This window comes from Sceloporus occidentalis, unplaced genomic scaffold (assembly GCF_023333645.1).
Source record: "Sceloporus occidentalis isolate IW3139 unplaced genomic scaffold, rSceOcc1.0.p SCAF_18, whole genome shotgun sequence".
NCBI lineage: Eukaryota > Metazoa > Chordata > Lepidosauria > Squamata > Phrynosomatidae > Sceloporus > Sceloporus occidentalis.
Window position 1 is genome coordinate 8,328,466 of NW_028316998.1, and position 13,648 is coordinate 8,342,113.

At 37.6% G+C, this 13,648-nt stretch overlaps 1 protein-coding gene across 1 annotated transcript in view; it reads left to right on the plus strand.

Moving 5' to 3' along the window:
• The window catches only part of LOC149302575 (gamma-aminobutyric acid type B receptor subunit 2-like), a 240,097-nt gene that overhangs the window by 157,013 nt on the left and 69,436 nt on the right, over positions 1-13,648 (plus strand). Inside the window, exon 8 of the mRNA XM_089482242.1 lies at positions 5,117-5,177. Within this exon, the coding sequence (XP_089338368.1) occupies positions 5,117-5,177 (61 nt within the window). The remainder of the gene's footprint in view (positions 1-5,116; positions 5,178-13,648) is intronic.

The following is a 13,648-nucleotide window of genomic DNA, read 5'->3' on the forward strand; positions in this document are numbered from 1 at the left end:
CTGATAGGAGCCCAGGTGCAGGGGATACGAGGGGCTCTGTCTGTACCCCACGATGCATGATGGCTTGGGGTTGGTACAGACAGGCGCAGGAAATAAATCAAAGACAGAAGATGCGGATTAAGAGTTGTATTGCATATGATGGTACAACAATATATAAACAAGGAAAGTCACTTGGCAGGAAGCCCTCTGGACGGGGCACACACGGCAGGAAGCCCTCTGGACGGGGCACACACGGCAGGAAGCCCTCTGGACGGGGCACACATGGCAGGAAGCCCTCTGGACGGGGCACACACGGCAGGAAGCCCACTGGACGGGGCACACACGGCAGGAAGCCCACTTGCAGGGCACACGGCAGAAAACCCCCTTGGTGGGGTGCACATGACAGAAAACCCCCTTGGTGGGGTGCTGGCCACAACTCAGGAACAATACAGGAACCAAAACAGGAGCAGATCAGGAACCAAAACAGGAGAAGATCAGGAACCAAAACAGGAGCAGATCAGGAACCAAAACAGGTTTATAAAGGCTGTCTTGATCAGGTAATCAACTGCAGCTGGACCTGATAATCAGTCTGAGTGGTTCTGAGTGGCAAGGGCGGCCACTAGTGGCTGGAAACGTGAAATGAGTAGCACAAAGTTTAAACAAGTCCATACAGCGAAGGGTGAAATGTTGCAACTATACTTCTCAGCATTTAAGGGACCATTAATTTAGACCAAATTCCCAACTCTTTTTGCAGAAATACAGCCTCAAACTTGCAAGGAAACTTCACCATGCTTCACTGTTGTCTGTAACTCATTATTGTACCACTCTACAGTTCTTTGACAAACAAACTGCCTTCTGTTACAGCCTGATATTTTTAATGTTGACTCATCATTCGAGAGCACCTGCTGCCATTGTTATGCACCCCAGGTCCTGTATTTTTATGTATAGTTAAAAGGCCTTGTTTCCATGTCAGAGGTATGACCTTTTGGTTGCAAATCTTCCATGAAGAGCAATTCTGACCAGACTTCTCCGGACAGTAGATGGGTGTAACAAGGTCCCTCAGTTTTCACCCAATGCTGAACTGATGGCACTGTAATCTTCCTTTTGCAAATGGAAGTAAGCAGGACAGGTCTTTCAAGTTTCCTTGGTCAAACATTGCTTCTGCGATCCTCAACATTGCCTTTTCATTGTGCCTCTTCAAAAGAGCTTGGGCAGAACTTCTGGAGACTTGTGTCTGCCTTAAAATTTCTGCTTGGTAGAGATCTCGCTTATACAATATCCCTGTGTCTTTTTGCTGTGCTCAGTCTTTTCATGGTGTATGACTTTTTACATTAAACTGGCTTCAGCAACCTCACTTAGTTAGTGAGTTTGGCTGTTCCTCATCCAGTTTTATTCCTCTTACACAGCTGTTTCAGTTAATAATTGTGTTTCAACCTACATATTAAATAGATGATCATTAGTGCCTGTTTGATAAATTGTTCAATTTGTTCATACCTAGCTATGTGCCTACAAACTCCCTGGCTTTCAGCAAGTGTACCCAGAAGATTAACATGTCCACAATAGTGTATTTATGATGATACTTGATAACTACCTCATGTATTCCTAATACATGTATTCCCAAATAATGGCAGTGATTATATGATACCTTAAGAAAATCGTTCCACTCATCTTCAAAAACATAGTAAAAGTATTGGCGCAAAGCCATAGGCTAGTATAAATGGACTCCCTATTATATATGCTCAAAAATTGAAACAAATGAAGATATATCAATTAGGGAACTTGGGCCACTTTAGGTTAATGTTACTAAGTCTATTTACCCATCCAGAATAGCAAAATGTGGAAAAGAATTGATACTCCTTGCTGTGTGAATTTGCTGTCAGATTTTCAGTTCACCCAATCTGAGCTTTCCAGAGTTTAATAAGGCCATGGTGCTCTCTGCTTAGATTACCGTATTTGCTCGATTATAAGACGACCCCCCAAATCTGAATATTAATTTAGGAAAAAAGAAAAAGCCTGAATATAAGACGACTCAATGGAAAAAAGTTTTACCAGTAAATGTTAATTCATCTAAACTATTTTTTTTTTTTAAAAAACCTATGATTGAGAAAAATATTTTGGTTTTATTTTCCGACCTGCCCCCCAGTTATGCACATCTGCCCCAGAAATGCCTTATACCCCCTATATGCCACTGTGCCCCATGATATGCCTTTTAACCCTCTAAATGCCACTGTGCCCCATGATATGCCTTTTAACCCTATATGCCACTGTGCCCCATGATATGCCTTTTGACCCCCTATGTGCCACTCTGCCTCCAGAAATGCCTTATACCCCTATATGCCACTCTGGCATTTAGAGGGTTAAAAGGCATATTATGGGGAAGAGTGGCATATAGGGAGGTTTAAGGCATTCAGGAGGCAGAGTGGCGTATAAAGGGTTAAAAAGGCATTTCTGGAGGCAGAGTGGCATTAAGGGGGTTAAAAGGCATTTCACAGAGCACTCTGCCTCCAGAAATGCCTTATGCCCCCCATTTAACACTCCCCCCCCCAGACTTTCCGTTGCATCTGACTTCCCTGTCATGTAGCCGGGGCAGCGTGTAGATCCCACGCACTTACGCTGCAGCCGGAAGGAGGCGTGGCTAGCAGCGGGGGTTGTCTGCGTCCCCAACTGTCAGAGATCAGAGTTCCCCGCACCGGTGCGGCACCGGCACCGGGAACTCTGCACAACTAATTCAGTACTAAACTATCGTCTGGTGAGTTTAGTACTTTTACCAACATAGTCCTAGATGATTCGTATTCCACATTTTTTTCATAATTATTATTTTACAAAGAACTTACTGCAATCTTGTAAAACTAACATAGTACTATAAAAAATTGTTTGTGGGCCTGCAATAGAAATGTGTCACAAATGTAATTTTGCAAACAAAAATATTACAATGATTTCATTGCACATATGTTTGAAAAATGAATATTTCCATATATACTTCAGCTATTTTAAACAGTGGGTGTTACCATGCATTTAACCAATAGAAACCAATAGAAACAGGATATTTATCAAATTTACTTTTATACTTAAAAACCCCTTTTCTTGGAAAACACTGTCAAAACTAAATGTAGGCGGTGTGCTTAACAACTGTTATTTCTTCTTGTACCCAATAATTTGTAAACATACTCTACTAAAAATCTACAACAAAGCACAATTTAAAAGCAATTAACAGGGAGCAAAGAATAGAAGAGAATAAATACATGATTCTATAAAAAGAGGCTTTTTAAATGGTTTTGGTATAAATAAGTAAAACATATAAAGTTCCAATATCGTATGCTAATTAACTATTTTAATGCTTTATTTTGGAAACTATCTAAACACCAACATTCCTCATTTTCTGCACTAACTATAAAATATGTTGCAAAATATTAAAGATTAGCTTCTGTTGGTGGGCTCCGTGGCTATAGGCCAGTTGGGGAGGACAGGAGATTTCCATAGATTAGCCCACTGTATTTTGTTGAGTGGGGAAGTAGAAGTGCCTCCTCTCATATACAGAGTCTTTCTGTTGTCTACTGATGTGAAGTCTTATGAAATAGAAAGGTCTATGATAAAATGAAGCCTTCTGTTTTATCCCCTGGATTGTAAAGGATGATGCCCCCTTCTGTGCACGGACAGTGGACCACATGATTATTATTGTAAGGGATTATAGGTAAGGAAGGCTGGGGAGAGAAGATACCAGAGTTAAAGAAGAAAAAGGGTAGGAGACCAGGGTAGTTGGGAAAATATAGACAATAGACTAATGTAAGACTTCATAGAAACATAGAATTCTGGTACTATCTGACTATGTTGAGTGATTTTTTGAGCCATAGATGAGGCAGTTGGAGGAATTAAGTCACAAACAGAGGAGAATATGATATTTGAGGAATCTGGAAATGAGGCTGGAGTAGCTAGACAGGCTGGGTAATATATAAAAAAAAAGAAAAACAAATTGTGAGGAGAATTTTGAGTTGTGGACCATGAGGTTGGTGGAAAGAAACAAATATTATCTACATTTAAATATGATGTGCAAAAGCTCACTGGATAATACATATAATAATCTAAAGCAGACATAAGAAAGACCAGCTGGTAATGAGGAAGTGGCTCTAAGATCCTTAATGCCAAGCATGCAGTTTCCGGCAAGGCTGAATACATCAAAGCCACCCAATTTGCCAGTGTTGTTCATCATGAGGTCTTGCTAGCTTAGCCCTAATTGGTTGTTTAATTATTTCATCATTGATTATATAATTTCATATAAAACAAGCGATTACTGATCTTAAAAAAATATAATATAGGAATTAGACACTTATTTACTGCTAAAACCATGCATCTAATATGAAGTGAATAAAATACCAATTTAAATAATGAAAGAGAAAGGAAATTTAAAAATGACATGTATAATGTTTTTATGTAAGTGGTAACATGGAAAGATGTTTTTTTACTATTTTTTTTTTTACTATTATAGATTGTGGTGTCTTTAGCCAGGGTGGACAGGGTGAAACAGATCAATGTGTTTAATTCAAAGACCTATCACAATTCTGTTTTAAATATAGCTGAAAAGAACAAAAGAAAATCTTTTACTTACTTTTTCACTTAAACAAGGGTTTTAAAATGGAAAAAATAAGCTTTATGCATCTTTGCTTCCAGGTCAGTCGCTGTCAGTTACATTCTGCTGCAGTCCAAACTGCTGATCATCAGATCACTCGTATCAGTCAGGAGTGATCATTATGACAGTCACTGTATGACCCCTCCCATCAGGGAATAATAAACATTTTATTATTGTTTTTAGATTTTTATTACATAACTGATTACTATCTGATCATGGATTAGTGACATTTTAGGTCACACATTCAGTGATCAATGTCAATGGCCTAGATTTGCTCCTTAAAGTTCCAGGTAAAGTTATACCTGCATATTATACCCCAGATCTTATGGTATTTGTAATCATTTGTTAGGCCAATACTCCTGAAGTATTGGTTACTATTAAAGTGAAAGAAAAGACCATTTTGAATCTATGGAGAAGGTTTCATTTGCCAAACTACATTTTTTTGCCATGATACCTATGAAACAATCTGTGCTAAAATTATTCAAATTCAATGTTTATGTGTTTCATTTTTAGGGACAAGTTGTGTTTAGGAATGGAGAAAGAATGGGCACAATCAAATTTACCCAGTTCCAAGGTAAGGTCATTTATTATCCTACAATGTAACCAAAACAAATTTGGTTGATAATGTATATAAAATGCCATTGTGACAACATCGTTTGGCACCAGAATATTTCCAACTGAGAAACAACAAGTATGCAACCTATTATCGTAAAGTTCATTGTTTAGAAAACATTAATTTATAATACATTGGTGACTTTGGTTATAGATCTTTGAAATGCTGTCCAAAAAAAAACCGATTTTCACGTGTTGGATCAGCATTGGTAGAATTCAGCTATGCTAACTTTTTGAAGAATATAAAAAAGAATTGTGATTAATGCATATGCCTTTGACACATTTGGATTCTGTAATGTTTGATATTATACTTGTGTTAACAAGAACATAATATATACAAGAAACACCTGATTTAGCACTTATTAACACCTTTTTGCAGTCAACCCAGCATAAAGTCACATGAAAATAGACCTCCGTTTACAGGAACATTACCAAGCTATTTAACATATTGAATATCTGGAGAATAAACCTGAACGTGGTGCATAACCAAATATAGTGCACCACTCGTGCACTTAAATACATAAAGTTGACATTACACAAAAATGACATTACACAACATAATGGCGACATAAGAAAATGATGGTTCCGTTACTCATTTCTTCTCACTTATTTATTGCAATTATTAATATATATGGGCTCAAATTTAAAACCAGGGCACAAAGTATTTTCTGCAGTAGCTGGCCTTAACCCCCCCCCCAAAAAAAACTGCCTCCGTCCATGATCATTTTAGCAGAATCATAAGACCATACAGAAAATAAACTATACAACTTTCTGTGATGCTGACAATATGAATTAAGGTATAACTCGGATATATCTTTCTGTTTCTATCACTAAAATAAAACAATCGAAAATTCAGCACATTAAATGGGAACTAAAAAGCCTATCAGCATGCATATTTAATAAACATTTCCTATTTTCCCTATCACCAAATATGCTTCCCGCAGATATTTGTTTGCAGTTAAGAATAATTATGTAAACTGCCTCTAGAAGCTATTCAAGTCTGCCCTACTCCAAGAATGCATAGATATCACAGTATTACCTTCATGCTATGAAGAAATCATTTTACAACTAAAATGTGTACAGTAGCAGAGGAGAATTTTCCATCAACATGTTAGTCTTGTCCTGCCGACAAGGGCAGTCCAGAACTGAAATGCCTACAACCCCAGATTCGTTTTTCAGGGACCTCCTACTCCTTGAATGTAGGAGTAATGAATAGTACCGTATTTGCTCGATTATAAGACGAGGTTTTTTTCAGAGCAAATGCTCTGAAAAATACCCCTCATCTTATAATCGAGGTCGTCTTCTAATCAGACCTCAAAATGTCTGCTGGGGCCAAGCTGCTTACCGGTGCTTTGGTCGTGAGCAGCAGGAGAACAGGAAGCTAGAAGAGTGTCACATAACTCTGCCTCCCCCCTCCTTCCTCTGGGGGCGGGGCCAGAGAAGTTGCTCGCACAGCCGGGCCCCTGCAGAAGTCTTCGAGTGAGAGATCTGCAGTTCAGGTAAGGGGGTGGGGGAGGCTTTTTGAGCAAGTATGTGTGATTAATGGAATTAATGAGTATTTAAATGTTTGTGAATGAGTGTGTGTTAGTATGGATGTGTAAGGGGGGTAGTGGTGGTAGCATGGCATAGGGAGGCTGTACTCACACTCCTATCAGCCCCAGGTTCCAGCATGTACTGGCTGCCTTGGCTTGATAGGAGTGTGATTGCTGTTAGCAGTTATATATATATATATACCTCCAGAAATGCCTTTTAACCCCCTATATGCCAGTCTGCCCCATGATATGCCTTTTAACCCCCTATATGCCACTCTGGCATATAGGGGATTAAAAGGCATATCATGGGGCAGAGTGGCATATAGGAGGGTATAAGACATTTCTGGAGGCAGAGTGGCATATAGAGGGTTAAAAGGCACATCATGGGGCAGAGTGGCAACCCTGGGGGCAGATGTGCATAACTGGGGGGCAGGTTGGCAAATAAAAGGAAAAAAATATATATATATTTTTCTCAATCATAGGTTTTATTAAATATGAAAATATTGTTTACATGAATTAATATTTACTAGTAAAACTTTTTTCCTATAGGGTCGTCTTATATTCAGGCTTTTTGTTTCTTTCCTAAATTAATATTTAGATTTTGGGGGGTCGTCTTATAATCAGGGACGTCTTATAATCGAGCAAATACGGTAAATTGTAGATTTGTGCAAATGGACCAAAAAAAGATGTAGACACATTTTTTTTGTTTAGTTTTTGGTCCATTAGTTTTTCGACAGAGAATTTTGTTCACTGCCCTTTAGGTTTGGATGAAACTCGGAGGGCTTTTTACTTGTTCACACTGTCTTTCACTCATGGTGATTTAAGTAAATCTGAAAATCATCTATCAGATTTTTGGACATATTTTTTTAATTTCAAAACATTTTTTTTAATGTTCTAAGTGGCATCATAAAACTGAACTAGAAATTGTATATAATTGTATATATACTATAATTTGCCTTTATTAGTGGTACATAATTGTATAAATAAGTTACATTTAGACCAACAAATTTATTGTATTTGTTTGCATGATTTTCCAATTAGATTTTGAGATCTGCTGTGACAATCTTTCAGTAATAAGAGTTTGATTTGTATGGCCTCATATTTTTCATTCCCTAAGTCATTATGAACGATATATTAAATGCTACAGAATCTTACCATAGACATCAATATAACAAGCGATAACAAGTTAAAAATATTGCTAACTTTATCTTGGAAGGTGACACATGTGCAAATCAAAACAATTATGATTACAAAGGAAGTATAACTGTGTGTACGTTTACTTCCCTTCTAGACAGAAACATTGTTAACTTTCAGCTGAGAGGTAGAACATCATAAAATCTATTGCAAATAAATTGTGGACAGGTAAAACAATTTGCTTACCCCAATTTGCTTACTGGGATTTACAGTCACGTATCAGTTAAAGTATGATCCTTTCGTAAACAGAATAATGTGGTAAAATGGCTTTGACATTACTGTTTTATGGATGTTTTGTTTTCAATTATGTATAATATTATTTTAATGAATTTGACCCAATAGCCATAACTTTCTTTATCTTATCAAGTAATAAACTTGTGTACATCCTCTTGACATTTAAACTAAGCCTGTAAGTCATTGATGTGAGATACAAAAATATAGCAAATTAGTCTGTTATACATTATATCTTAAGTGTTTATTTAAACAGAATTAAAAAGAGCATTTTCCCAAACATAGTTTTTATAATTCTAAATACTACAAAACTATATATTATGCCTTTAATAATCAGCCAGCTTTGATTTCCTTTTCCCTTAGATGTGCATGATTGCTCTGTCTCATTAAGTTATAATTCCTCTATTGTTTACCTGCTGATTGTTGTTGACTAGTTCAAGCAGCTATCGTAAGGGGGTGTTAAAGGCACATCATTTCAGTATAAAGTTATTACTTATTGTCCAAATACTGGGGCCGATCTCAACTTCCTTGGGGTATACTTTTAAAGGAGCTGTTCCACTTACCACTTACTGTTGGATGACCAAAAACTTACTAGGATTAATTCTATAATCAAGTCATGTTGTGTACCGGGAACAATCGGCATGTGACTCAAGAGGAGGCAATGATAGGTGGTTGTCATAGAAGCTAACAATGGTTTTTGAAAGTTTCTGTTTTGTTTTTAAGTGATTAAACCTTCCGAGTAAAAAATAAAATGTCAGATATGCTAAGGATTATTTGCTTAACATACTTGAGAATGTAATTAATGTTTTGTCTTTTTAGACCTGATAGCTCCACATCAGTCAGGAGGCTAATTAACATATGAAAAGGCTAGACTAGTTTTAATAAATTAATTTAATGAAGGTAAAAGATGTGATGACAATACAGGTATTCTCACTGAAATTCGTCTTCTTGTGAAGGGTGCAACGTATGGCATAATGAGCATACGCAATGTCTAATAGATATTGCGCAACATGTTTTGAGTGACAAAAAAAAAATGTATGTTCCATCTTTATCACTGTACATGCTTATCATATCTGTCTGAATCATGACCGTGAACCTAAGGATACCATATAATATGAAAATGCTATGTATTTTAAAAATGCCTCAACACCTTAGCTAAAGACGTGAAACAGAAGAGGTTTGTGGGATATAAAATCAGGACATAGGCTTGTAGCATGGTGTGGTTTTTTGTTTTGCTATCTTTAATAATGGTTTTCGTGTGTTTGTGAAACCATAGTGTACAAGATTATTTTAACTATTTCCGTTCCTCTTTATAGAAATGATCTTTTTGTTACCATGGTTTTATATATATATATATATACATATATATATATATATAAAACAGACCAAGAATTCAGTGCATTCCCAGCAAATACCATTCAGAAACATTTATCTGAGGCATACATATTTGACCATATATTACTTAGCCAGCCACTACCTCAGAGTACCCCAGTTTTGGTGAGTCCTATTTAATTTTTCCTGGCCATATTGCTTACCAAGGAGCTGAATCCTTGGGACCTTTTGACCCAACAATATAAAGATTTCTCTGGACACCATTAATGAGGAAGACACATTAATGTATGTAAGATCATATATTTATTAATATATTCTGAGAATTATTTTATGTAGCAGTGGGTTTTTTTGCTGTAGAAATATACTGTATATCCACGCTGCTGGGGTGGTTTAATATCCCCAGACATATATTGGTATCTGTATCAGAATAGCTGTAAGCGATGACGGGAGAAGATGTGGTGTTCAACTTGAATAGCTGGCTATGCGGGTGGCGTGGGTAGCCATGAAGACAACTTTAATTTGTGCTGGTAACTAAGTAGAATGTCACTATTCCACGCATCACTGGATTTGAAAACGGGATCCCTTTCTCTGGTGCATCGTGTAGATGCTGCCAAAGCTGATGAAGTAAACAAAACATCTCCGGTGTAGCATCTTTATTGTGTCCATTTATCACACCAGAGAAACCAGAGAGGTTTGTCTTTTTTTAATTTGGTAGTTTTTTCATTCTGCTTTTTTCTTCATTTAATCTTTTTTTTCATTCAGTCTTGAACTCATTTTGTTTTTTTATATTTATTGTACTATATTTATTGTATATATTTTAAAGATGTGCCCCTCTTTGTGTATATAGATATATATATATATATAATGTAAAAGGGTGAAGCCGTATTAGTCCAGTAGACACGATGTCAAAAAATAGAGTATTGCAGAGTATGCGGTGATACCTTTTTTATTGGACTAACATAATATTAAAAAGACAAGCTTTCGAGAGTTATCCTCCCTTCATCAGGTCTGAAGCAATACTAATCATCATGATAGAGGTTACAACTTAAAACAAGTGATGGTATAAGGGGGGGGGGTTGAGTGGGGTGTCGTAAATAATAGGTCTGGAGGTGAGAAATGCAGAGAGGTAGAGAGATAACCCAGGGACAGAACAAATAAACTTAGGGAACCAATAACCACAGTAAAACATCAAAGATAACAGCAATTAGACATTGGATGACTAGATGAATTTCATATGAAGTTCTGGTAGTGTGTAAGGAAACCAGAATCCACATTAAGTCCCTCTTTTATGGTGTTAAAATGTGTAATCATTTTCATCTCAAATGTTTTTCTTTCCTGAGAGTCTCTGAAATTTCCTTTGAGTACTTTAATTTTTAGGTTTTGGATGGAGTGATTGTTCTGTGTGAAATGATGTCCTACCGGGGTGCAATATTTTTCTTCCTCGTGGTTTTTGATGGAGCTTCGGTGCAGGTTCATTCTAAGGTGCAGCTTAAGCCCAGTTTCTCCAATGTAGCACCCTTTGTCACATGCAGAGCATTGTATCATGTACACCACGTTTGCCGATGTACATGAGTAAGAATCTTTGATGCTGTATGTTTTGTTGTTGTGACTGGCTGTGTTGCTGTCACATATATGTTGGCAAAGTTTGCAGCGGGATTTGTTGCATGGTACAGTGCACCCTTTTACATTACTATGGAAGATACCGAATACAGCCTCTTAAAGAAGCAAATAATCAAACTGATTAGAAAAGAAACTCAGATCAACAGTGATATATTTTTTCTTACCCGGTGTAAGAAAATGAACCTCATCCCGAAGGGAATCGGCATTAAGAACCCACTTTCAACGACCTACAACTCACCAGCAGCTGAGAACATCTGCAGACGAAGCAGTGAAAAACTACGTAACATCCTAATTCATCAGCTATATGGAATTAAACAAAGAATATACGACCAGAGACAATCCTCACTCCAGAATCTTCTACAACTTGCACCTGAAGCTAAAAACTTGGAAACACAATTGGAATATTTCTACAGAAAAAATCAACAAGTTCTCATCAGGAAAAAAAAGAAGAAATTGGCAAACCTTGCTCAGAACAAAGACATTCCAAAAAAAAGATCAACCTTATCCACTGAAAGTGTCAATGTCCCTATGCAAGCTAAGAAGGTTAACCACCATGAAAGCAACACAGACAATAATGAAATTGTCAACCTCTCCAATTATAATCTATCAATACCTGAGAAAATAGTGCTATCCAAGGGGCTTACATTTTGTCCAAGCACCAAACTGGACCACATTCAATTATACTCAGACTTGGAGGAATTTTTTAGAAGACTGAGGCTTAAGGAATTTTTCTTTGAGAAAGAAAACACCACATCCAGTCCTGTTAAAAATGAGAGAAAAAAGAACAAAGACTTTACACCTGCAACAGGACGTAATATGAAATTGGACAACTACATTGAAAGCTTCCGCACAAGAGCAGCATCCCTCGCTACCACACAACAGAAAAAAATGCTACACAACCTCCTACCTTCAGAAAGAAATGCCTTGAATAATTTAATGAATAATAAAAACATAATCATCAAGCCAGCTGACAAAGGTGGATCAGTAGTCATCATGAACACCCAGGACTACATGGCAGAAGGAAATAGACAATTGGCAGATGAATTCTACTACAAAAAATTGAACCAGGACCCCACCAGGGAATATACAGAAGATCTTATCAAACTTATCAGATCCTTCTCAAAACACATGCAACAAGAATTGGAAAACCTTGTGCCTTCAAATCCTCAAATAGGCACTTTCTACATGCTGCCCAAAATCCACAAGCCAGGCAACCCAGGACGGCCCATTATTACAGGTATGGGAACTCTTACCGAATCTATATCTGGCCTTATAGAAAACATTCTTAAGCCCCTAGTTATCAGCACTGAGAGCTTTATACAGGACACCACTGATTTTCTCAATAAACTGAGCCAAGTTAGTAACCTTCCTGCCAATACAATACTTGCAACCATGGATGTGGAGTCTTTATATAGCAACATCCCCCATAAAGATGGTATTGAGGCCTGCATCAAATTCCTCTCCTCCAGCAATGCCACACAAAAATATGATAGTGAAACCATCGCCAAGCTCATAGAATTTATACTGACACACAACTATTTCAAGTTCTATGACACTAACTACCTACAAATGACCGGGACAGCCATGGGCACCAAAATGTCACCGCAATATGCCAACCTTTTCATGGCTGACTTGGAACAGAGATTCCTAGCCACTCACCCACACAAACCGCATAATTATTACCGTTACATCGACGACATCTTCATAATATGGACAGAAGGAGAAGAAAACCTTTTAAAATTCCACGAATCTTTTAATTCATTCCACCCATCTATAAAACTCAAAATGAATTTCTCAAAACACAGTGTGAGCTTCCTGGACTGCACCATAACCGTCACCTCTGGCTTTCTTTACTCTTCCGTGTATAGAAAACCCACAGACAGATACAGCTACCTTCACAATTCAAGCTTTCATCCCAAACACACTAAACAAGGTGTCATTTACAGCCAAGCCATAAGATACCACCGTATCTGCTCTGACACTCAGGACAGAGACAAACACCTGGGCGCGCTGGCAGAGTCATTTAAGAAGAAGGGCTACAAGGAAAAAACTATATCCAAAAAAATTAAATCTGCTGTAAGGACACCACGGGAAAGGCTTCTAGAATACAAAAAAAAGGATAACACAAGCAGGATCCCTCTGGTAGTTACCTACAACCCAACTCTTGAGGAAATCCGCAAAATTATTAAAGACCTACAGCCGATATTCTCAGAAGACCCCATACTGAAAAAAATATTCCCTCAGCCCCCAATACTGGCATTCAAACAACCACCAAACCTGAGGAAAAGATTAGTGCGCAGCAAACTGGCCCCAAAACAGGAGCATACACAGAATGGCACTGTACCATGCAACAAATCCCGCTGCAAACTTTGCCAACATATATGTGACAGCAACACAGCCAGTCACAACAACAAAACATACAGCATCAAAGATTCTTACTCATGTACATCGGCAAACGTGGTGTACATGATACAATGCTCTGCATGTGACAAAGGGTGCTACATTGGAGAAACTGGGCTTAAGT